At 39.4% G+C, this 26,307-nt stretch overlaps 1 protein-coding gene across 1 annotated transcript; it reads right to left on the reverse strand.

The window, feature by feature from the left end:
- Nucleotides 1-1,795: 1,795 nt before the first annotated feature.
- LOC137294018 (adhesive plaque matrix protein 2-like) lies at nucleotides 1,796-20,813 on the reverse strand. Its single transcript, XM_067824940.1, has 5 exons — nucleotides 20,663-20,813; nucleotides 7,584-7,805; nucleotides 6,823-6,927; nucleotides 5,644-5,757; nucleotides 1,796-2,451 (listed from the first exon to the last, which is right to left on the reverse strand). Exons 1-5 carry the CDS (start codon nucleotides 20,700-20,702, stop codon nucleotides 2,216-2,218), a joined length of 717 nt encoding a protein of 238 aa, XP_067681041.1. The 5' UTR covers nucleotides 20,703-20,813; the 3' UTR covers nucleotides 1,796-2,215.
- Between the last annotated feature and the right edge of the window lie 5,494 nt (nucleotides 20,814-26,307).

The raw sequence follows: 26,307 nt of genomic DNA on the forward strand, positions 1-26,307 counted from the left end.
GTCATGGAACATCTGCACCGGTACGACCTCCTCGGTGAGTATCAGTCTGCGTACCGCACTGGGCACAATATAGAGACAGCGTTAAATTGTGCAATGGACAGCGTCATGAGGTCTGTAGACTCCAAAAAAAGTCGCTGTTTTGGTGATATTGGACTTATCAAGTGCCTTTGACACTATGGATCACGGAGTGCTTCTAAACCGTCTACAACCCGAATATGGTTTTCGTGGCACAGTCCTGGACTGGTTTGAATCGTATCTCACTGGGAGATCTCAGTTCGTACGGGTCCAAAATGCAACCTCGTCTGATAGTGCCCTTTTGTACGGGCCCCGCAAGGATCCACTCCTGTTTGTACTCTACACTCGTCCGCTCAGTCAACTCAGCTCCGAACAAGAGGATGCAGACGACTTGACAGCTTTCATGTAGATTCTACAAATCAATGTGTGGCTGTTGCCACAAACTCTTGCTTGTCCTCGGTCAAGTCCTGGATGCTGGACAACAAACTGAAATTAAATGACAGTGAGACTGAAGCTCTCGTAGTTTCAACCAAAGCCCGCCTGTCAAAGTGCACAATTGACAAAATCACCACTGGAAGTGCAGACATCCCCTTCTCTCCAGTCGTAAAACACCTTGGTGCCTTTTCAGATTCGGGACTTACCATGGCAGCTCATATAAGTTATTTGTGTAAAATCTGTCATCTACATCTTAGAAAGATAAGAAATATCCGCCACCTCATCACGGAAGACACTGCTGCCTCGTCGGTTCTGTGATTTTCTCTCGCATAGATAACTGTAACAGCCTTCTCTGTGGAATTTCCAAAAGTCAAATCCGACGCCTACAGAAAATTCAGAACCATGCCGTTCGTATTGTCACTCGCTCATCTTCATCATCCAGTGTCTCCTCTATCCTGACTTCTCTTCATTGGCTTCGGGTCCAAGAAAGAACTGACTTTTAAAAACTGCATCTCACGTACAAATCTCTCCACAACTCCTCGCCAAAGTATCTCCAGAATCTTATCAAGCCACACATCCCGTCAAGCCCTCTTCATTCTGGTAGCAACTTGCAGCTCGACATCACAAGAATCAACCTAAAAGCCTTTGGACGATGCTCCTTCCCTCACAATTCTGCAGTGTTCTGGAACTCTCTACCTCTCCATGTAAAAACAGCTTCATCTTTTGATCTCTTTAAGTCATGTCTTAAAACACATCTTTTAAAGCGCTACCTCTAACATAATTTTCATTTCATCTTCACTGTGTACCAGTAATGATTTTACCTCATATTTGTACATATTTGTAAATTTTCTGTTTTTTTTACGGAATATATTTCAAGTTTTTGTCACGCGCTTGTGCCTAGCACGTGGACTTGTGCGCTTTCTTATTATTATCATATTGTTTTCTGAACTGGTGAGACGAATATATGGGCCTTTGAGTTTTTTGACCGTGTAAACTAAAGTATGTACAAAACACCCCACCTTTCACTGACCTTTCCTGACCTGTGACGTCCTGCCTACATTAACATATTGTTGCCTTTCGTTCATACATTGTGTGGGATCACCCGGATCAACCAAATCTACCATCTGGCGAACCTTATAATACGGATCTCCTTAAATGCAAACAAGTAATGCAACATTCCCACCGAAGAACAAGTTTATTCAAATTGGTACCAAGTATTCAGATGATGTATACATGAAACTGCGTCATTAATTTACAAATTGTTTATGAAGAACTATCAGTCAAATACTTTTAATACAATTTATATGCTGTGACTTTCTGTGTGTAGAATGTGATACATGTTATACTTGTACCCAAACATCATATTCATTAACACATCCAGGCGTCCATAAACACGTTTCAGTGACGTTGAATATGACATGAATAAAGGAATGTATTCACAAATATACAGCCCAAACATGTTAACAGCTATGACAGGTAGTTTTTACATCTTTGATAAAATAAACATGGATTATATTATTACCACAATTAAAAAGTTAAATCTTAAAAGTTTGGTGAAATATAGAACATGACTGTGTTAAGTTTTCATGGGAAAATCACCAAGTCATTTTAACGATAACGCATTATAAACTAACAGGAAGCTTGTTACATCTGTATTTCTAGTCAAACGTACTCCTAGCTTGTAAACTCATCAAATCACAAACGTCAAATGATGGAAGAATTTCTTTTCTTTTCTCTCCTGCTGACTGGGCTTCATCTTCAAAATTTATATCCCAAACTCTACTTGTGAGTCGACCAGGTTGAGTGTGCACGGATATTCCAGTTGACCTGGCTGCACGCACCGCAGGAGCATGAAGCTGAACAAACTGTCCCCGGGACACTGGCGACTCTGTAAGGAGCCCAACTCACAGCTGAAGAACGACTTGCACGTGGCATCCTGCCAGTCAGGATAGCTGAATGTTGTCACGTTGTTTGGGCATTCGTAGCGCGGGCATGTCGTGTCTAGAAATAAAGAAAGGCACGATTGCTCATAGTCTGTCTCACAGTCCGTGAACCACATTATTTTCCCTTTTCTACCTAGCCCCCTCTGTAATGCTAAAGCTCCAAATGACGTCAGTATAGAATCTCTGATTTCCCTGGGGCTCATCTTCAGTTTATTTGGGTTAGTTTGTTACTATCAAAATTATGTAATATATTCAGAGAATAAGCATAAGTCTAGATTGCTCACACAATATCTCAGTGCAAAATGAGTACTGCTTGAAGCGCTTGTAAAATGATTGAGTAAGTCATAAAGAGTACCCTGTGCATGTACGCTTAAGTCGTTATTTTCACGTGCTATTCTAGAAAGTTTGTGTGAGCGCGCGCCCGCGTGCATGCGTGTGTGTGTCTGTGCGAGCGTGCGTGTGTTTTATACCACGGACGAGGTTACACAAGAGCCAACACCAACAAATGCTATCTTCTACACACATGGTAAGGCTCCTGACTTTGGTGGTGCATGTCATATCATATCCAAGTAGTTTAGGTCGACGTTTACTTTGTTATTCCCTGGCCCCGGTTACTAACCTCTTGCCATCATAAATCTTATGTAAAGCTCCAAATGTCGCTAACACTAGTACTATTGTATAGACGATTTCCGATTACAGGCAATCAGGGGCATATTTACATAGCTCATACCCAAGGTTGAACGATTTTTTTACGTACAGGGGACTCAACTCCGCCTTAGATGAGCGAGGTCACCCGTGACCTCGTCCATATATGTGCGTGAGTGAGCGAGTTTAGTGTTTCGCCGCACTCAGCAATATTCCAGCTGTATGGCAGCGGGCTGTAAACATTCGATCCTGGACCAGACAGTCAAGTGATCAACAGCATGAGTAGTATTCAATACTGTCAAGAAATCGATGCATAATAAACCTAGTTGGTTAAATATATGTGTATAGTTCAATACGTTGTCATCATGCAGTTACACAAATCACCATCCCTACCAAACGTTGGGCAGCATGTATACATGTTATTAGGGGAACAATATACTACTCAACAGAAGATAAAGAATACAGAATCTTAAGATTCTGAGAGAATCGGATGTTCTTTAGCTCGCTTGTGTAGTTTATGAAGCGGACAGATAATAAATTATGTTTGTAAAGAAATGCTCAGACATCTAAACAAACACGCCTGAAGAATAACAAAACAATCAAATAGTCTTTGCACAGAGAAAACACATATTCACCAAACGGCAGTGTGGTTTCCTATGCAGACATAGGCATAAGGAATTGGCTTGCTCCTATTTGGTTCGTTCGAAAGGTTCATGGTCAGTTTTGTCCATACACATTAAAATGAGCTGAAAGTTGTCTCGGGTTTTATTATAACAGCAATGAAAACCCCATTAATCCTTTTGCTGAAGTTGTGAGGATATTCACTTCTTCGAGAAGGTCAACGACTTTGGACTGATCTTCCAAGCAAATGTTGAGAAGTATACAAATCACGGTATATAGTCTATATAACATAAGACGAGTACATGGATGTCACCTTCCTCTTTTTGGTATAACACGACGTCCAGAAGAAGGGACGAGAAGTAGCCCAGAAACGTTTTATACAATAAAGAGGAAGTTGCCATCCATGTGCTTGTGTTTTTATATTCACCAACTTCTACATGCCTCTCAATAATCTCAGATTTTGTGATGACACTGTATTCGCAGGCATTCCTGAGTTATTCCCGATGTTTAGAATGGTCCTATGCCACTCTGTGTACACGATCTCAGGCAAACATCTGCCTTAGAACCACTCTATCTTTTACTCGTATCTTGCTTGGCATACCCTATCCAGATTCTACCTTTTGCAGTATCAGTAGACTATGGTCCGACTAAAAGCACATGAGTACAATGTGTGATTCACCGAAGCCAGATCCTGGTGTGCCCCACCGTGATATTGCTGCAATATTGCTATAAGCGGCTTATTCATATCACTCTACGGTATGTTCTGTACCGGATTATGCTAGCAAGTCTAAGGGACAGTGACCTTATGTCAAACAAACTGTTGAACAGTTCCTATATTCCCTGGAAGAAACTCTGACATGCTGTCTGCCACAATGCCATGGCGAGAAAATGATCTACGTCTTTGGACGGTTATATGCTTGGTGCTCGGTGTAACGCAAACGCAGTATACCAAAGAATCCATGCAATATATCTACAACTAAATGATATTGAGAAAGCATGCATATTAATTAAGGACATCGTGCCTGGATATGAGCCAGGTGACGATGTCGTTAAACAGAAAAGAATAAGGAATTAGGACAAGGAACCAAAAAGAAACGAAATATATATGATTCATGGCCATTTATGAAATATTTAAGAAAACAAATATTCAAATATTTACCCTCTGCTGTGGTGTGTTCTGAATGTACACACGGCTCGGAAAACTGATGCCTCTTTGTTTAGTTTTTGTTGTTGTTGTTTTGTTTTTTGTTTGTTTTGTTGTTGTTGTTGTTGTTGTTTTTTTGTTGTTGTTGTTGTTTTTTTTTGTTTTTTTGTTTTTTTTGTTTTGTTTTGTTTTTGTTTTTGTTTTTGTTTTTGTTTTTGTTTTTTTGTTTTTTTGTTTTTTTTGGGGGGGTTCGGGTTTTGGGGTTTTGTTTTTAAAATGCGTCATTATTTTTAATTTGAAATATTATTTGCCTGTTATGAAATACAGACTGCGTTGGTGCACTTCCAACAAAGACAGTGAGCTGATGTTGCCTGGATGATAGCTTTTTAAAAACCGTTGCAAATTTGCCGTTTTACTTGTTACGAATCGACCTTGGATTTGGCCATTCGATGTGTTTTCATTGACACACACTGAGCGATTACACGCGCCTGTTTATAGAGGACAATTTGGTTAGAATTTCTAAACTAAGTTAGTATCAATGCAAACCTCACCTATATCCCTTCTCAGTATATGTTACATTTCTTGCGCATATATCGCAAACGTGAAAGGATTCCGGAACCAGTTTATAGTGTAACGGCGTTATGACGGGAATTCTACTTAGCAGTGGGAGAAGCGGGATTTGTTAGCGAAACAGGAGAATTAGATATACTATACCTTATAACATAGATTCTATCTACAACTATGGAAGGGGTGTAGGGGTTACACTACTGCACGGAATCATATTCAAACCATGACCGGAAGCTCTAATTGTGACCTTGACCTAGGGTCATCTCACGTGACCTTGGCAGTAGACCCCAGTGAAGCTGTTAGGGCAATCGCAGTAGACATTGTTGGTAGGGGTCACGCGACATCTCCCGCCGTTTTGACATGGGTTGTTCTGACAGGCGTCTAGTCCTGTGTACACATGGGGCAGGTCATGCACAACACGACATGTCATGTCATTACTCGAAAAATAAATAATAAAATAATAAAACACAACGGACAGGAGAAGACACATAAAACCAAATGTGAAAACAGGAAAATATCGTAAAAAGAAATTCCAGATGCGAATGTAAAGTACCTTACAATCAATATTTCAAGAACCATGCAGAAATTCATGCTTGTTTGGCTGAAACAAAGTATGAAACATGCTATATAGAGTGAAACCCCGTCAATCCGGACCGGACAATTTTTTGTGAAATTTCACAATCGATTAGCGGATAAATACTTCAAGAACGGGATTTCAGCATTCATGGGGTGTCATGACAGGGCTTCAGAGTAGTGCATTACAAAGAATTAATATTGCTGACAGAATTGGTCAAGGGGCTATGAACTTGAAGTAGCGATGGTTGGTGATAAGCAGATGCAATAGGGTGAATGAAGAAGAAAGCAACACATATAGGTCAAAATGGTATGAATATACATTCCTGCAAATGTAAATAAAAACATTCATTACTGACAGTGTTGTCAATGTTTAAGGTGCAGTTATAAAGGTAAACTGATAGAGTGAAACATTACAACCGTTATAACAATAATCGCCAGAACACTGAAAGCATACTGTAGAAAACACACTGTTAATAACCGCGTTACATATATCAAATAAACATTTCTTATTTGTTCCATATTGATAGAACATCAAACATTGGTGTTTTCTTTAGTACGCAACTAGTTAACGTTACCAATTCATCATAAACAGTTTATTTAACAAAACATTTATAGAAAAAGCACATATTAGCATTTGTATTTGTATGTGGTTTGGTGATAATTCCATTTCTCATAGGTGCACAAGAAAAGTCACTTTAAGTAAAAAAATGTCGTACATTTCATGCGCATGTCGTAGTTGACACACTTTGTCATGCACATTCTGGCAGTGCTTGCGTCTATTACATGCATTGTCTCATGCAAATGGTTGACGAACATGCATTGATTTCAAAGAGTGGTGACGGAAACTAGAAGTGAATACATTTGATGAAGACTCACTGAGGGAGCAGTCGTTTCCTCCGTAGTTGTCTCTGCATGTGCAGCTGTAGCCCAACCGGTTACTTACGCACGTGCCGCCATTTTGACATGGGTTCGGGTTACACACTGTACACATAAAACATTCACCGTTCAAAACAGTTCAAACAGAGTTATCATTTCGAGAAATCTTGTCAAACTGAAGATATTTTTGCTTTGTTTACTGTTGGGCGCCAATTATATGCCGGCTGTGTGTAAACTGTAAAGTGGGGACCAGACAATCCGGTGATAGCCAACCGCATGATACTTTTAACCAGGAAGTAGATGTGTCATATCTCTGTACATCGATACATAGCTTTGTGCAATAAATGTTCAGTTATTTCGACAATTTCCGAGTGCATTAGCGTGGTGCTCTCGTATAATCTCCGAACGTCAGTTCTATATAAACTGAGTCACCTCGATTATTTGTTTTTCTAAATTGTGTATTTCTAATATTTGCTAATGTCAGCAGTGAATTCGACATAGCATTAAGAAGTTATTTCAGAACTTGTCATCTACGATAATGCGTACGATATATCCAATACGAAAGGCGTAATATCTACATGCTGGAGTATAATGTTGAGTACGAAAGTTAGTTGTGTGTATCAAACCACCTCGTTTCCAATCCTGATTAGGTATTCAACCCCCTAGAACACACTGCACAATAGTTTTTTTTTTATCTAAAAACAAAGAACAGTGGAAAGAATGTCAAAATGAAACAAAGGCGTGAATCGAGATGCACTTACATCCTTGCGGGGGGGCACACATAGGCGTCTGGTCCGGCCAGTTGCACACGTTGTGAATCTCGTCAAAGAACAGCCCGCGTGGACATCTCTTCTGGTACCAGCGTTCATGAGCACACTGACAGAACCGGTTACAGTCACCTGGGTCCCGTCTGAACTTTCCATTCCTGCACTCTTTACCAAGGTCATTGCACAACCCGGAAGTCATCTCGACCAGAACAGACACTGTAAAGAAGGACATGGAAAGACGTGAAACCCAACTGTGCCTGTGCATTTAAAACGAACTAATCTTGCCATGTGTAAATGTAATCAAAGTGCTCTGCTTACTGAGAGCAAACTGGGTATTAAAAACCGAACTGTGCTCTGTGCATTTAAAACGAACTAATCTTGCCATGTGTAAATGTAATCAAAGTGCTCTGCTTACTGAGAGCAAGTTGGGTATTCAAAACCGGACTGTGCCTGTGCATTTAAAACGAACTAATCTTGCCATGTGTAAATGTAATCAAACTGTTCTGCGTGTTGAGAGCAAGCAGGGTATTAAAAACCGAACTGTGTCTGTGCATTTAAAACGAACAAATCTTGCCATGTGTAAATGTAACCAAATTGTTCTGCGTATTGAGAGCAAGCAGGGTATTAAAAACCGAACTGTGTCTGTGCATTTAAAACGAACAAATCTTGCCATGTGTAAATGTAACCAAATTGTTCTGCGTATTGAGAGCAAGCAGGGTATTAAAAACCGAACTGTGTCTGTGCATTTAAAACGAACAAATCTTGCCATGTGTAAATGTAGCCAAATTGTTCTGCATATTGAGAGCAAACAGGGTATTAAAAACCGAACTGTGTCTGTGCATTTAAAACGCATTGTGCCCTGTACATTTCTGCGGACAGAGAACAAGCGGTGCCCTGAGTATTAAAAACAAACTGGAAAAATGCGTATGGCATTACTGGTACCCTAGCTGAGATACAACCTACTTATCAATAAGACGACTTGCATTTTTTCTTGTCATGCGTATACATGTACTCAATTTGACATAAATGCACACTGACGCGCTGGATGTATCGATGTATATATACTAGTAGTTCAAATCAGTGTGGTAACGTTTACTACACAGTTTAGCCGATACGGATATATGTATAGGGTTAACAGTGACAGCTTGAAACATTATGCTTATTGTATAGTTAATAGTCCATGATTATACCCAGTCTGACAAACAGGATCGGTCGACATATTTTATATCTACAAAAGCCAAATCCAGAGATAGGGGTTAAAGAGAGCAGAATTGGGAGCAAGTTTCTTTTAAAGCAATATATTCGGAAACACGAAACATAAACGTGTTTTCAGGTTTAGAAAAATACGTGAAACTGATATGGTGAGTGTTGCGTAAAATTCCTCGACCTACACGATTTCGTTTCACATCTCAAAAGAGTTAACAGAACTGGCAGTTAGAGACAATACTACTCAAACAAGGCGTGGGTGTTATCAACGTAACACACATGAAGATATTTTGGCCAATAGGGGGCGCTATTGAGATCATTTATTGTAATTCACATTCCATGCTGTATCTGTCGCCATGTTTGTTGAAGCGGTAACAGGGGCGGAAAACTAAATCAAAGTGAACCAATCTGGTACTTCCTGTATTTTGCGCTGCGCAGTTGACAAAAGTCATTTACGAAACTGCTTATAGTCACACATACTATGGATGCATCGATAGCTTGTCGTTTCTACCATCGATTAATTGTAATTGGAAACTCGATAACAATTGCAATATCCATCGATAGTAATAAGCATCGTTACAGCCCTAGTGTCCAATACACATGAAGCACACCTGTTATCACCATGATATCTACTGGAACACGGGCAAGAGCCGTTGTACCATCGTCCCCATGAAATCCCCTACAAACTGCCATGTATTGACCGTGCCCTGCACATATTTACATGTCAGGGTAGAGCATGTGCGACCCTCGCGAGGCATGTGACTTCAGGTCGTTGCGGATGGCGGTTTGCACGGTGTAGTTGTGAAGGCTTCACTGCACAGTTAGAAAGGTCAAAGTAAGTGAGAAATTTCGCACATAGTAAGTGTCAGTAGAGTAACTCCCAGAGTTGGATCAGGGTCAGAATATTGACCCTCGTGTCCACACGTCTTCCGAACACAGACAGTGGCGCATTGTGTGAATAATAAATGCCAAATCAGATGCATGTGGAGGGATAGCGTTTGTAGCTTCAACAGTGCGTGGAACAATATCAAATTTTTAAAATATCTTCGTTTCAAATTGTTTTCACCAGTGGCAGACCGGGGTCCGAGGATGGTGCGTGGCCCAAATGGCCCGACACTACCCAATGCGTAAATTTGCTCCAGGTGTATACATGACACCTCTGTTTTTTCGAATCTGTGTTCAGAGGAAAACTATGTATGTAACACTGTCAAATGTAATTTGAAATAAAGTTGTAACTGTGTCAGATCTAAATAACTACATTTCTGAGCTATTGGTCACATTCAGCAACTCCCCCCCACCCCCCTTCAACCCCCACCCGCACGCACACACACCACCTGCATACTGAATGTGCGCAGTGACTTGCGAAAAAAATACGTCACACCTCAATTGACATGGAACAATGAGCATTTTCCTATAAAAGGCTGGGCAGTAGTTCATATACCATTCTATTTAGTTTACTATAGACAGTAAAGTTGACCAGGTGTCACAAGTCGCTATGTTGCGTTGCTTTAAATTTAGGCATGACAGCATCCTATGCTACTGGGTTCGAGCTCTAGCCGTGAAACCATACTGGTTACAAGACAGAAAGTCATTAAACGTGGGTGCACGTATATCATATTGTGAATTCCGTCATCATTAGTCATTAACCGTCCATACCTGAACCATCACAACCAGGAAGGTGGATACAACAGCATTGCACTGCACACATGCCATTCTATTAAGTACTTAACATTCAGTGAAGGTTTGAAAACGTAAATGATCAACTTTGATTAGGATGTGCAGCTGTGTATACTTCTATTACCTTCCCCTAACACCTGATTCCGAATTATAAACCGTGGACATATATGCACGCTGATTTGTATGCATCGTGAGATGATATAACTGTTCACAAGTACGCAAAACAAAAGAGCTACTTTTAAAGAAAGTCGTGTTAAGCGAGCGTTTTTCTGCTCTTGCTTGTGTGCAAACATGCATTAACCTGTATAACGCAGTTATGCCTGGCATGTCCCTGTGCCTCCATCCCTGTAGGGTTGCTGTCGGCCGTGGCTAGGCATGCTTCGTGCTGCAAGCCTTGCTGTCGTATGTGAGCAAGTATGGGTTTTCACCGTGTGTATCGTTATTAAAACCGTATTTGAAGAGGGTATTATGGAAGGAAAAATAATGGGTACTTGAACAGATCCTACGCACTCATCCTAATTACAAATAGCACGTAACCAGGTTTTTCGGTATCTAGTCAAAGCTCTTAAGAAGCACAAAAAATGCAAAACAACAACTAAAAAAGTTAAACAAACCACTCAAACAAAACAAACAAACAAAACCCAAACCCCAAAAACAACAATAACAAAAAAAACAAACAAATTAAACAAACAAAAACAACCCACAAAAAATAAAAATAACAAATATGCACATCGAAAAACAATCCAAATTCGCTTATTAGTAAGCAATACTATTTCTTTTTTCTATAATGATGTTAAACGCAGATGACGAATGGACCATCCTTGACCTGTTTCCTCAACTGTATCATGACTGTCTCTGCTTTTTTGTAACACCTGGCATTCTGGCGGCAAGCAGAGACACAACCATCGTCATCTTGTATTTTCTACAACTTTCCAACAGGCAAGGGATGCATGTGGACGTTTATCAGAATGATACTGATGTGAACACTTCTCAGAATGATTTCAAGATGACCGTTTATCAGAATGATATAAATGTGAACATTTATCTGAATAATATCAAACTGATCGTTTCTTTCTGAATGATATCATCGTGAACATTTTTCAGAGTGATAAGGTTTAGCTGAATGAGATAAATGTGAGGTTTGTCAGAATGATATGAATATTTATCAGAATGATATGAAGGTGAACGCTTATAATACTGATATGAATAAGGACATTTATCTGAATAATATCAATGTAAACATTCATCAGGGTAATATCAGGTTTATCAGAATGATATGAATATGAACACTTATCTGAAGGATGGTTTGAGAGAATGATAGGTATGTGAACGCTTATGAGAATGATATGAATATGAACGCTTATCATAATTAGAGTTTATCAGAATGATATGAATGTGAAGATTTATCAGAATGATATGGATGTGAGCGTTTTTCCAGAATGATATTAATCTGAAGGTTTATCAAAATGATGGTGTATCAGAACGATACGAATGTGAAGGTTTATCAGAATGAAATGAATGTTAACGTTTATCAGAAGCATATAAATGTTGACTTTTATCAGAATGATGTGAATGCGAACGTTTATAACAATGATATGAATGTGAACGTTTTTGAGAATGGTATGAATGTGAACGTTGTGAGAATGATATGAATGTGAACTTTGTGAGAATGATATGAATGTGAACGTTTATAACAATGATATGAATGTGAACGTTTTTGAGAATGGTATGAATGTGAACGTTTTTGAGAATGATATGAATGTGAACGTTGTGAGAATGATATGAATGTGAACGTTTATAAGAATGAAATGAATGTTAACGTTATGAGAATGAAATGAATGTTAGCGTTATGAGAATGAAATGAATGTTAACGTTTATAAGAATGAAATGAATGTTAACGTTATAAGAATGATATGAATGTGAACGTTTATGAGAATGAAATGAATGTTAACGTTATAAGAATGATAGGATTGTGAACGTTTATGAGAATGATAGGATTGTGAACGTTTATGAGAATGATATGATTGTGAACGTTTATAAGAATGAAATGAATGTTAACGTTATAAGAATGATATGAATGTGCATGTTTATGAGAATGAAATGAATGTTAACGTTGTAAGAATGATATGATTGTGAACGTTTATGAGAATGATAGGACTGTGAACTTTTATGAGAATGATATGATTGTGAACGTTTATGAGAATGATATGATTGTGAACGTTATGAGAATGATATGATTGTGAACGTTATGAGAATGATATGAATGTGCACGTTTATAAGAATGATATGATTGTTAACGTTTATAACAATGATATGAATGTGCACGTTTATAAGAATGACATGATTGTGAACGTTTTTGAGAATGGTATGAATGTGAGCGTTGTGAGAATGATATGAATGTGAACGTATATAAGAATGAAATGAATGTTAACGTTATGAGAATGAAATGAATGTTAGCGTTATGAGAATGAAATGAATGCGCACGTTTATAAGAATGAAATGAATGTTAACGTTTATAAGAATGATATGAATGTGAACGTTTATGAGAATGAAATGAATGTTAACGTTATAAGAATGATATGAATGTGCACGTTTATGAGAATGAAATGAATGTTAACGTTATGAGAATGATATGAATGTGCACGTTTATAAGAATGATATGGATGTTAACGTTTATAAGAATGAAGTGAATGTTAACGTTTATGAGAATGATATGATTGTGAACGTTTATGAGAATGATATGATTGTGAACGTTTATGAGAATGATATGATTGTGAACGTTTATGAGAATGATAGGATTGTGAACGTTTATAAGACTGATAGGATTGTGAACGTTTATGAGAATGATATGATTGTGAACGTTTATGAGAATGATAGGATTGTGAACGTTTATAAGACTGATAGGATTGTGAACTTTTATGAGAATGATAGGATTGTGAACGTTTATAAGAATGATATTAATTCGAAGGTTTTCAGAATGTTATGGAGGTGAACCTATATCAGGATGCTATCAATGTGAACGTTAATCATAATCATAGCTATGCGAACTTTATTTATCCCATTTTCAGTTACTTCTTCAAGATATGTGGTTCTGGTTGTAGTCAAATAGGACAACTGTAATAAACTGCAAGAGAAAGAACTATATGACCCACGTTTGATGGTGCTAAAATGAACTGTTTATTTGATGGTGATTTACATGATAGGATTTTTCCACCATAGTAGGGTAGTTGATAGTGTAGGTGGGTCTTTGATAGGGGTGTTGGACCTTTCATATGGTTGTTGGACCTTTGATAGGGTAATTTGCAATTTTCTTTATGCGGGCGTATAGGCTCAGGTAACCAATAAAACTCAACATAATCATTCCGTACTCAAATACATACATACATCCTAAAACCGCACCCAATGTACCATAGTTCAAAAGTCAGCGTATTATTTTAAGCGTCAAAAGTTTGTATCTAATTTGTGTGAAATTAAACGAGAAGTGGTAGAATTCGTATCGGAGAGTGTCTGTTGACTTGTAGATTAAACCACGACCAGACCACTTTACATACACTTGACGCTGCTAAGAAAACACGTCGAAGGGACAGGAGGAAAGTCCTGCTAATTGGATGTCCACAGAGGAAGTACATTCGGACTATGTCAAGCTTTCAGATTTGTTCTTCATACTCATTTATTCTGATAAGCTGAATATTGGAGTTGAGTACGCTGGAATTTGAAAATAGAGTAATCTCTTCATTCTCACATACATTATTTCCAAATGTCAGAAAACAATATTAAATATTGGTATTGACATTTGAAATGCCATGAATATGCATGGTCAATATACCCTTCATTAAACGTATAACGGTAATTTAACTGATGCATGCAGCCCAAGACTGAGGTTTCTGTAGAAACTGAATCTGTAGTTTAAGTATGCCCTTACCCTTGCTAACGTTATGTGACGAAATGTTTTTACATCCGTGTAGAGTTGTCAAAACTGACACACACATACATACACAAGATAAGTACTTGCGGAACAACCTTATGACATTCTTGACAAATATGTGTTGAAACTGAGTATTTGTGGCTGCTCCAACTGAAGTTCAGCATTCACCACATGTTGATCTAGTGTCCCCGCCCCCATGTGTTGCTAGTAGGATTACGTCATCACGGAGATGACTGGGGTCAGTACCAACCGCGTACCAGGATGTCAGCTACCGTGGTGATTTAACCTGTTTCAGCCATTGTCATTTTTTTTTGTTTTGCTTTGACATGGAAAACCACCCATTTATAATTACCAGAGAAAACCTGCAGGAACCAGGTACCTTTTGAGTCACTTCTTCAATGACAAATACATGTCATTTAAACAACCCGGTACCCGGATCTGCTGACATAATGTTTATTAGAATGTCTTATTTACGTGGATATATCTCCTTTCAACAAATTCATTCGATTTTTACTTGCTTTGAAAATACTAAAACTAAGTGAAAACAAATAAATAAAGAAGCACACATCATGGATGGCAGTTGAATTGTAATTTCACGAAGCTGAATTTCGTGCATTTAAGTCAATACCCAATACCTTACCCAAACAGTAGAGACACTGATTATAACATGCAACGAAGTATATGAATATAGCATCCACAGAGTAATGACATTGCCTTTATTTCATGGTAATTAGGTGTCGTCACTGAATTCCAGTGATTATTTCATTTGTTTCATCACTATATTGCCTTTGATGTTCATTGGAAGCCTCGTCTTCATGTGTTTATACGTGATCAGATGTGTTATCTGCATTAGGCTGCATAAGAATGAATTGTTTCTAGGGCGGTAGGACTTTTGTTTTTAAGTTTTGCCACAGAAAAAGAGTGACGAGGGAGAATTCCTTTTAATTCTTAATTCTTTTTCTCTCTCAGCTTGGAAAGTTTAGCACGTGGATGATCAAGACTCCAAATCAGAAGACCGTGACAGAACTTACCTATGTATGTATGTGTGTGTATGTGTGTGTGTGTGTGTGTGTGTGTGTGTGTGTGTGTGTGTGTGTGTGTGTGTGTGTGTGTGTGTGTGTGTGTATGTATGTATGCACGTAGGTGTGTGGGTGTCTATACGTACAGTTTTGTATGTATGTGTGTGTGTTCACATGTATGTTTGTATGTACAATAATACACATATTCAAACGACATGCGAACTTTGTAGCTTATAAATCATCTATGCTGTTAACTTCGGGATTGCGGAAATTCAGCTTTAAGTGAATGAAAGTTACCAATATTCTGTCAGCTCGACGCAGGGAGGTCGAGCGCAAGTGTGTCCAAATGACCACACCGCTGCCCAGCGCTACTGACCTACAACCTGTAGATAAGGGACACAAGCACGAACGAAGCAAACCTCACGTACGTGATGTAATTCAGTTAAACAAACTTTGAAGCAGAGATGACTTAAAGGAGGCTGGACAACAAAGAAAGACCGACATGTGAACTATGTGGGAAACAATATCGATGTGTACTGTTCATTATGGAAATGTAGCACTCCAACGCTAGGGAATAGTCTCAAGTAACACCCGAAACAGATTCCTTTGGAATAAGAAGGTAAAAATCACGGTGTAGCTTACATAAATGAACCAGGTGCTCGCGCAATAGATGAGCACTAGTAAGATTGTTTTAGGACATAAATATATTCTTACAGATATTATTCCATTCCCAGATATGTTTTATGGATACCTAATAATGAACGTTGTATGTTAATAATCTATTCATTGTGGTTGTTTGGATTAATTTTTCAGAATATTGAACGCGTTGATGCTTCCACGAATAAATTTACCAACACTGATTATTACTTGCAATATTGTAAGAGTAATGACAATTCTAATTGATTACTAGTATTTCACTCCTATTGAGAGCCACATTTTGGAACGGTGTTGTCAAAGACCACACATACATTCTCAGCGGATAATAATCACTTGTCATGCCGAGCAGAGGTTTTCACAATCTGGTTATTCTGTTATTTAAGTCCCACGCATAAAATACACACGAATTTAATTACTCCGCCCTCCTTGATGAAGTACGCTTCTGTAACAACAGTCCATATATAACCTCTTATAAACTTTAGGATCGGTTACTCCGAGCTTTGATGGTTGTCCTAAAGACTCGACAGCACGTTTCTCGAAGCCCATCCTAACGCGATTATCAGTCATATCATGTAGAGTGGTTCCCTGAGGTTAAAGCTGAGTACACATGACAAAGACATAAGAATCTTTGCTTGTTCGTTACATCTGCCCACTTACTGTAAAACGGCACTCGCACGTGTGTTTCTCCATAACAAGAATTACAACGCCCATACAATCGTGGTCTTGTTTAAAACATTTTTTTTATGAACGCGTGACGTTATAACATAAAGCCACATCAGCAACAATGAGTATTATGTAACACACAGATATTGCTTGTAGTGAATTTCTCTGATTTTAAAATTACATTGTGTTGGCTTACATCTACATATTCGACGTAAATGTCGAAAACAAATGAACGTATTGGAGATTGATTTCAGAAGAGAGGTTAGCATATTCCTCATATTCCTGTGTTAATTGAAATTCGTTTTCGATGTTTGGATTAAAGAATGTAAATGATATCACTGATTCATAACTGATGACGCCATTTTTCAAAACCCGATGATGAAAGTTAATGTGTCTTACAGTATCACATCGCTACACTTCATACCAAACATGCTTGTTATATATCACGTGCAACTCTCGACCACGGGTCAGTTATTGCACAGTGTCCTATTGTGTGCACAACGATAGATAAAACAAATGAATATCATGTACGGTATCATGTATGATGCGTGACAATTCATCTCCTCTTCAAAAATGATTCTCCCCATTTCATGCTGAACTTACTGTTATGGGACGTGGGATAGCCTAATGGTTAAAGCGCTCGCTCGTCACGCTGAAGACCTAGGCTTCGATTCCCCACATGAATGTGGGTACAATGTGTGAAGTACAATTCTGGTGCCCCCAGTCTTGATATTGCTGAACTATTACTAAAGGCGGTGTAAAACCATACTCACTCATCCATATTAACAACGTTGTAATACCCATTCGCCAGGGCTTAAAATCTAAAAATACTGTGTATACATTGATAAACTTTGATAACTTCCAACGAACTGATTTGTCCTCAACAGGCTGCACGGAACTGAACTGCTAGTACCAGCATCACTCAGGTGAAGTCTTTGTCTAATTTCACCACGTCAGATCTCAATTCGCATCTCGCACACGACATCTCGTTATCTAATCTACTCGTGTCTGGATCAGTCTGTAGGAAGATAAACACCAGCTTGTACTAACAAGGCAGACCCGGACCTTTGGGTAACTAAAGGCTCCTGTTCGATGCTGGCAAATACAAACCAACGAAAGTGATGCGGGACAATAGAGAACCCAATGTTTGGATGCCAACCCGTCTTGTTTAATGTGCTGAGCACATGCTTTCGATGCCATAATTAACTATGGACGGGCTTCCTGATTAAGATCCTACGCGGGTAGAATGTCAGATCATTGAAGGTGTGGATTTTGATTTGTGTGTAGACGTCTGGATGTGAGGGTTTAATTGTGTGTCCTTGAACACTGAAGAGGCAACGGGTTGTGAAAAGCGGTGTTTCTGTCTTGCCGCTGTCGCTACGTCTCCAGCATGTATTTTGCTAACTAGATAAAATTACATCAGAAACAACTTCCCAGCTGCCAATGTCACAATGTTATGCTTTCGTCGTCACAACGTTATTCTGTGGACTTCCATTTACGTTGTCACAACGTTGTGTCCCGACGTTATGAAGCGTCAATTTTACGTCGCCTCACGTTTAAAGTTATTTGAAGCTAATGTGTTTCAGGTTGTTGTAACGTTCTATTTAACATTAATTGTTAAAACGTTTCCCCGGCAGTGAAGGGTACATATGAAATAAAGCAGAAATTCATTTCAGTGTCTAATCGTGATATTGTTCTGTTCGTGAGTTTTCTGAAGCTGTAGTTGGAAATTGAGGAAAGAATGTCAAAGGGAAATGCTTGACAGAAAACTCTCGTGACACTATGTGATAAGCAACGCAACGAAACGCAACGCAACGCAATGCAAATTTGCAAAGTTGTTATTACGTTGGAACATAATGTTATAGAACTACGTAACCGTCATCGTGTTTCATTCTTGCATGGGAAGAGTCTGTTGTATATAAAGTCTGTTTTCGCATTCAAATCTCACTGAATTCTAGTTACTGTGTGGCTAGGTTATTGCCACATTGGTTTTGTGAATAAGCTATGGGCTGGTTAAATTATATACGTAAAACAAAAAGCTGCACTGGTAACTCCGGTGCGTTAAAATGCTGACATGTCTTTCACAGCAATAATTAGGCACGGAACTAACAACTGGCAGTAATCTCATGATCTTTTCATGAACGATCTAACCATTCTTTTTAACTTAGTTACCTACTGGGGTGTCCTACATACTTGTGCTTATTAACAATTTGTTCAATACGAAAGCAAGGAATACAGTTTATACAGCAATCATTCGGCTGACTAGTATAGAGAAAGCATATATTTAAACTGCTGAAACAATAGAAGACAACGTAATTTAAATTTGTGTGGGAAAATGCTGCATATTTAGTTCTGTTAATTGTGACGTAACATACAAGACAGCAGCTTACATGATAGTAAAAGGTAAGATAGCAATAATATTCATTTTTTAAATGCGTTAAATATATTATTCAATAATTTAGAAAAGCCTTTGAGATCGCTTATGCTGGTAGTAGACAAGAGCTTCGTGAGGACGGACAAAATTAGGAATTCTAGGTATTTCGTGTCCAGAGACTTGTCGCAGTTGGAGAAAAGCTTTACATCTGAACAAATAGTGAAACTCGTCTCCAACACTCGTCTGATACACAAAGGGGACATTGTAGGTCTTCACGAGGAATACCCAACTATCGGACAGTCTCATTTAGTAAGATATTCTAAACTTCAAAATCGGGTAGTATATAGTTTTAGGAAGAAGAAGATATTTTTCTAAGATTGGTTGGGTTTTGAAATGTAGTAATTCGCCTTAGAACTTGCATCAAGTTGAGACTTCTAACTTTGGAAGAACTGAGCTCTGTAGGTATTTTCGACCACTGAGACAAGCCAGGGCGTTGAGCATACAGACGGATTTAGAAACACGTTGGGTAGACGGCAGTTATCACAGATATGTTTCACAAAACGTAACCAAGGAATTTGACTTGCATTGTTACAGATGTGGTTAACACAGTTATATATAATATGATATGGTATCAGCATCTCCCACCTTTGATGTTTACATTTCACAGCCTGAGAGGTAACCTCAGGTACCCCTCTCCGCAGATTTGGGAGTGCCTCATATGAGTCTTCAAAGGTGATTGATTGTTGTAGCGATCTCTGGTAGAACTTCTTATTGACTTTCCTTTGGCCGTCTGATGGAATTTTCACATCTGACCTGTGAAGGTCCCGGGATAGAGCAGGCCTTCAGCAACCCATGCTTGCCATACAAGGCGACCATGCTTGTCGACTAGCGGGATCTGGTGGTCAGGCTCGCTGATTTGTTTGACACATGTCATCAGTTCCCAGTTGCGCAGATCGATGCTCATTTTGTTGATCACTGGATTGTCTTGTCCAGACTCGATTATTTACAGACCGCCGTCAAAAAGGTGGAATACTGCTGAGTGCGGCGTAAAACTAAACTCACTCACTTACTCATTTTCACATATGACGTATGATTTACAAAAATGATGTTTTCATTTGCCATGTTTTCGAGTTTCGAACATCTGGAATTGATGTGGGAATGTAGCACACTTGCTTAAAATTTCCATTAGTGTCTAATCACGCTTGGAATATGTGGCTCGTCTTGCTATCAGGAACCGTCTGGAAGCGCAATTTCCATTTGTACGGAGAGTTTTCTTCACATCGTGTTGTTGTGTCTAAATTACATACATCGGTTACATTTACAAACTCCACCTTCGGTAATTTGATGATTTACATTCATTTTGTATGTAATACAAACATGTATTTGAGATATACAGCCGAACTAATGTATCAAGCAGTAACAATATTTTATGAGGACGTTCAAACGCTCTTACACGGCATAACATAGCAAAATATAATTTGAAGCGTCCTCCAAGAACATCCATCATACTAACTATTGTAACCATATTTAAAAAGTCGAATTGTTCACTCACCTGTTATCAGCAGAACAGCGTTAAGCATAAACACCTTCATGTCGGCAATCTTCAAAGAGAACACCTGCCAGGTAAGTATATGTATAACTGGACGCTGCAGGTAAATATCACTTTGTAAGAAAGGTACGGTATATGCAGAGTAATGCTGGGGTGTACAACATCGACGGGTGGACTGAGAGGCGACAGCAGCGAGACAACTACCTGTACAAACCACACATGTAGGGTGCACAGTAAACTCTCCGGGTATCAAAGGCTGTTTCCGTCTATATTGAAATCCACGGCTCGTGTCGGGAGATCGGCCCACTACATTGTATTTACATGGGCTTTTACCTTGTTTGAGAAGAGTTAGGGCGGAAAACTAGTCCTGGACGAACTCACGTATCGTGGTATTTCACCTGCTCTCTTCCGAACTTTGGGTGAAGATGTGAATTTGATGCGAGGAGGGGATTATAGGGGTTATTGTTTACATGGGTATCTCCTGATCGTAGACTGACTAACACGTGACCTTTGGGTGTCTTATACCGGTGTTTTTAAAAGGGGACAAGGCTCAAAATGACAGCCCAAGAAAGCTTGATTCAAGTCGTTCAAACATTGGTATGACGGCCAAATCGGATTAATTTGGATGAGTTTAACATTTATATTTTGGTTTAATTATCAACCACATCAGGTCCATGCCGACTTGGAGTGTGTTTACACACCTGACACATGGGTCACAAAACTGATATCTGATACAATTCTCTGTGCTGACTTGTGCCATGTGTTTATCAGGTTGACAAGCGCTTGCGTGTGTTTGTGACGGGAGCAACTGGTGGTATTGGGTGAGCTAATGAATGAGTAGGATTTACGCCGCCTTTAGCAATATTCCAGCAATATCACGACAGGGGGAGACCAGAAATGGGTTCAACACACTGTACCTATGTGGGGAATCGAACCCGGATCTACAGTGTGACGATCGAAAGCTTTAGCTGCTAGGCTACCCTACCGCCCTCTTTATAAGCTACCTGTTTGTTAGCACTATTTGATAGTGATTCATCAGCATAAGCTTGCGTTAAGGAATCACTATCAAAATAGTATTGCCACCAGGTGTTCATGTAGAGGCCTGCAACTGATGACAATACGGTGTCAGGTAAGAGCTTCAACAGTAAATATGTACTGAACTTAAGCACATATTTGTAAAGTGTCCTCTTTTCAGGTTTCTGTTACTGGTTATATAGAGCTGATTAAAAAGGTTTATACTTGAAGAAAATTAAACATACCTGGAAAGGTCACTAAAAACGTGATTTCATTTTACTGTTTTACCGAACAATATGCAAATAAGGATCTCTTACCTTCATTTAAAATTTAAAACATCTTTCTGTTTGTTTACGCAACGACTATAAAGACTTTTAATTGTTTTCATCATCAGTGAAACAATCCCCGCTTTTCAGTCGGGGGCATATTCACAGCACATTGTCAAAGACAAACAGTAGACTGACATTACGTACACAGTGCGATGCTTTCATCAGATCACGGTGGAATTTCAGTCCACTTTGTTAGGCTATTCTGGTCATTAAGTGACGAGAAAAGAGTCGACAGCTTCACCCAGACCTTCCATGTTGACTAGTGGCTGTGTTGGGGGCTGGTCTCGCTCTGCCCTTTGTTCGAGAGAGGATGTTTTCAAAACCTCAACAGGCGTAGGTCACCAGGTTCGGCGTCTTGAACGAACCCACAAATACACCGTCGTTTACTACTTACACTTTATCAATTACCACAACTTTAAAGATAATACGACCAGTGAAGATCCGGGAATGAATGGGTCTCCAGGACCACCAACCTTACCACTAAAGGTGACGAGGCGACTAATGGGACCGGATGGTCAGCCTCGCTGACTTGGTTAACACATGTCATCAGTTATTACTTGCTCAGATCGATGCTCATGCTGTTGATCACTGGCTTGTGTGGTACAGACTCAATTATTTACAGACCGCCGCCATTTAGGTGGGTAATTAGTTATTACTTGAGTGCGGCGTAAAACATAATTCACTCACATAACGGTAAAACGATGATGTGTTGAGATGCTCGTACTCGTATGCGTACCCAAATATGCTTCAAGGACCTGTTGCTTTCGAACTAGTTGATCTATTTGAGTAAAATAACTGGAAATGTTGGTAAAGAACACTGTCCAACAACACTCCGAAGATTAGTCTAGAAGTTGTGAAGGCTTAGAACTGTTTGTCCAGCCCTCTTGTGTGTGTTTGTAACAAGAGCAAGTTTCGGAACGCTACGCTACACTGATTTTATGTCTGCCTCGGCGATCAGTGAGCACCATCAGTATATATCAGCTCACATTTTGATCTTTTGGATTGTGGTTCAGTTCAAAGACCCATTTTCTTTCCACTCTATACAAAAACCCAGTAACATATTTTGGTCTTCAGAGATATTTCTGATAAGACGGTCAGCAAATTTAAGACAGCCTTAGCATGGGAGCTGCTTCTGTATTCCCAACACAACAGCAAGGTAATGAAACAACCAAATGCCACGACAATCATAGTCATAAAATATCAGTGTCTGGGAATACCCAGTCACGGTTGCCATCGGGCCAAACAAACAAAAGCAGGTGAATTAGATGAATGGAACTCTGGAATTCACGGTAGATGCTCGTCAGATTGGAAATGATGCCCCTCCCTTCATGTAGAAATCTGTGTGAGTCTGTTATTTTATCCTACATTGCTTCACCATCAGCAAACCGGGGTGGAAAGGTCCTCAGTGACCCATGCTTGTAAGAGGCGACTAACGGGATCGGATGGTCAGACTCGCCGGCTGGGTAGACAACATGTCATCGTAGATACCAGGTTAAGAAGTGTAGTCACAGACTGAATACAGGAGTCGCGATTGTAGTGCGTCATTCCACAGGAAGATCGTGTCAATGATATGATATTATCAGGAAGTGACGTCATCTGAGCAGCATGAGCATCATAAAGAACGTTTTGGTGACAGTTCTGAAACAGCTCAGAAGCGATCCTTTGTTCCGTCAGTGTCCCAAAGTGTCCCAGCTGGAGTCCCAGCAGAGCAAGTGAAGCGCCTTTAAATTTCTGAAATACAACAGGATGGCTATTTACTGACATTTACTGACATAACTGACGTTAAAGTTAAGTCTATTACAGACACCACGTCGGTTAAGGTCTCTGGTATCATCGAGCATACATGGCACATGCCCAGTGTGATCTGGTAAATAAATTTTGCTTTCCTGACGTCACATTCAGAAAACGTACTTGATAATCCGATTTGAAAGTTGTAATAGTTCAGATATAAACTTCCTGATTCAGCAGCTGATGCATGGAATTCCGTGCCTGTTCATCTCAAGGCGTAACTTGAGCCAACATAATACTTGGTGTCTAGTCTGTGCCTTCATTCCCTTAAAGTATGGTTCAACGCCGATTTTAGCTGTATTCCCACAGTATCACGTCGGGGACACCAGAAATGGGCACCACACATTGCACCCATGTGGGGAATCGAACCCGGGTCTTCGGATGATGAACGGCCGATTTAACCACTGCCCAATATCCCATCAAAGATAATGGTGACTTATTACTGTTGGCTAAAATGATCAGCGGGCATAATATTTTTTTTTTAATTCTCACGCAATATGCAGTTTCAGGACTTTAATAGCGGTCTGATTCTTATTCATTTGTTTTATATTCAACATATATCATCCATTCGAGTATGAATAGGTATGTTTGTGTATAAGTTGTGTAAGCTGAGACTCACGATTCCTGACAATTAAAGACAGGGCATGGCGCTGTCACGGAGTGTTGTTTGTTAGGAACAAATCTACATTTGCCATTTTTGCAAGACTCCTCTCACAGTCCACCCCGTCGCTGAATATTTCCCGTTACTGTTGACGTGAACACTCTGTCAGGTAAATGGGACGCCAGCTGTTTAAGGGGATACTGACGTAATATACACAACGTAGGTATAACTGCTTTCTATCACTATACAGCTCTTGCTGCTACTACTACCACTTGCACTACTAGTTCAACTTACTACGACTACTCCTACAACGACTACGACTACGACTGCTTATACTACTACTACTTAAAATACTAGTTTTACTACGACTACTTGTACTACAATGAGCACTTATAATACTACTGTTACGATTACAGACTACGATCACTTGTAATGCTACTACTGCAACTTACTACTACTACTACTACTACTACTACTACTACTACTACTACTACTACTACTACTACTACTACTACTACTACTACTACTACTACTACTACTACTACTACTACTACGACTACTACTACGACTACTACGACTACTTTTACTACTACTACTCTCACTAGTACTAATAATACTGCTACTACCTGTGAAGGTCCAGAGGTAGAATAGGCCTTCAGCAACCCAAACGGCGTGCCACAAAAGGCGACTATGCTTGTTGTAAGAGGCGACTAACGGAATCGGGTGGTCAGGCCCGATGACTTGGTTGGCACATATCGTCGGTTCCCAACTGCGCAGATCGATACTCATGTTGTTGATCACTAGATTTTGTGGTCCGGACTCGATTATGTGCAAACCGCCGCCATATAGCTTGAATATTGCTGAGTGCAGCGTAAACCTAAACTCACTCACTCACTCACTGCTGCTACTACTCCTTACTACCACTACGTCTACTACTTACAATGCTATTACTGCTTCTACATCTTCTACTAATACAACAGTTACTCCTTACTGCTACTTCTGCTTATTACTTCTACTACTACAGCTACTACTGCTGCTACTATTACTTTTACTTCCTATTGCTACTAATGCTATTTCTACAACTACTACTACTCGTGGTACTACGACTACTACTGCTACTACTACTACTACTACTACTGTTGCTGCTGCAACTACTACTACTACTGCAACTACTACTACTACTACTACTACTGCTGCAACTACTACTACTACTACAGCAACTACTACTACTACTGCTGCTACTACTACTACTACTCATAATCATCACTCATTGATATTATATTGTAGTGATTGCAAATCGTCAATTAGGTGTAGTTATCGATCGCTTAATATCACTGTTTGCTATCAAAGTGTACTTGTTGATGCCTCATTTTCTAAAATATGGAGTAATTGAATATTAATTAGTACAAATTACGGTATATTTTGATTATTGTGATTATTTCAAGACTGAGGTTTTCTAGTGACTATTCGATATAATTATTCAATGTTTCTTCTCTTCACTTTACAGTTAATGCCCATCATACGTTCTTGAACACTCATGGTAGAACGACCCCCCGTCTGGACTTCCACATGTACCCTCTCTACTCACTCGTCAGGAACACTCATGGTAGAACGACCCCCCGTCTGGACTTCCACATGTCCCTTCTCTACTCACTCGTCAGGAACACTCATACTACTAGGGCCACCCTCAATACCAAGCACCACCAATAAACACCCTAACTTCCATATTTAAATATCTTAAAATAATAACCGTTCACGACAGTATTAAATGCAGATGTTTCTGTATATTGCTTATTGATATCAGTATTGTTAAAACACACTAGCAACAGAGAACACACACGTTCCGACTCGTCTATCTATCTAATGTAATGTATTGCAACCTGGATGATGCCGAACTACCCACACACGACTCGGGC

The sequence above is a fragment of the Haliotis asinina genome, chromosome 1, assembly GCF_037392515.1.
Source record: "Haliotis asinina isolate JCU_RB_2024 chromosome 1, JCU_Hal_asi_v2, whole genome shotgun sequence".
NCBI classification, from domain to species: Eukaryota; Metazoa; Mollusca; class Gastropoda; order Lepetellida; family Haliotidae; genus Haliotis; species Haliotis asinina.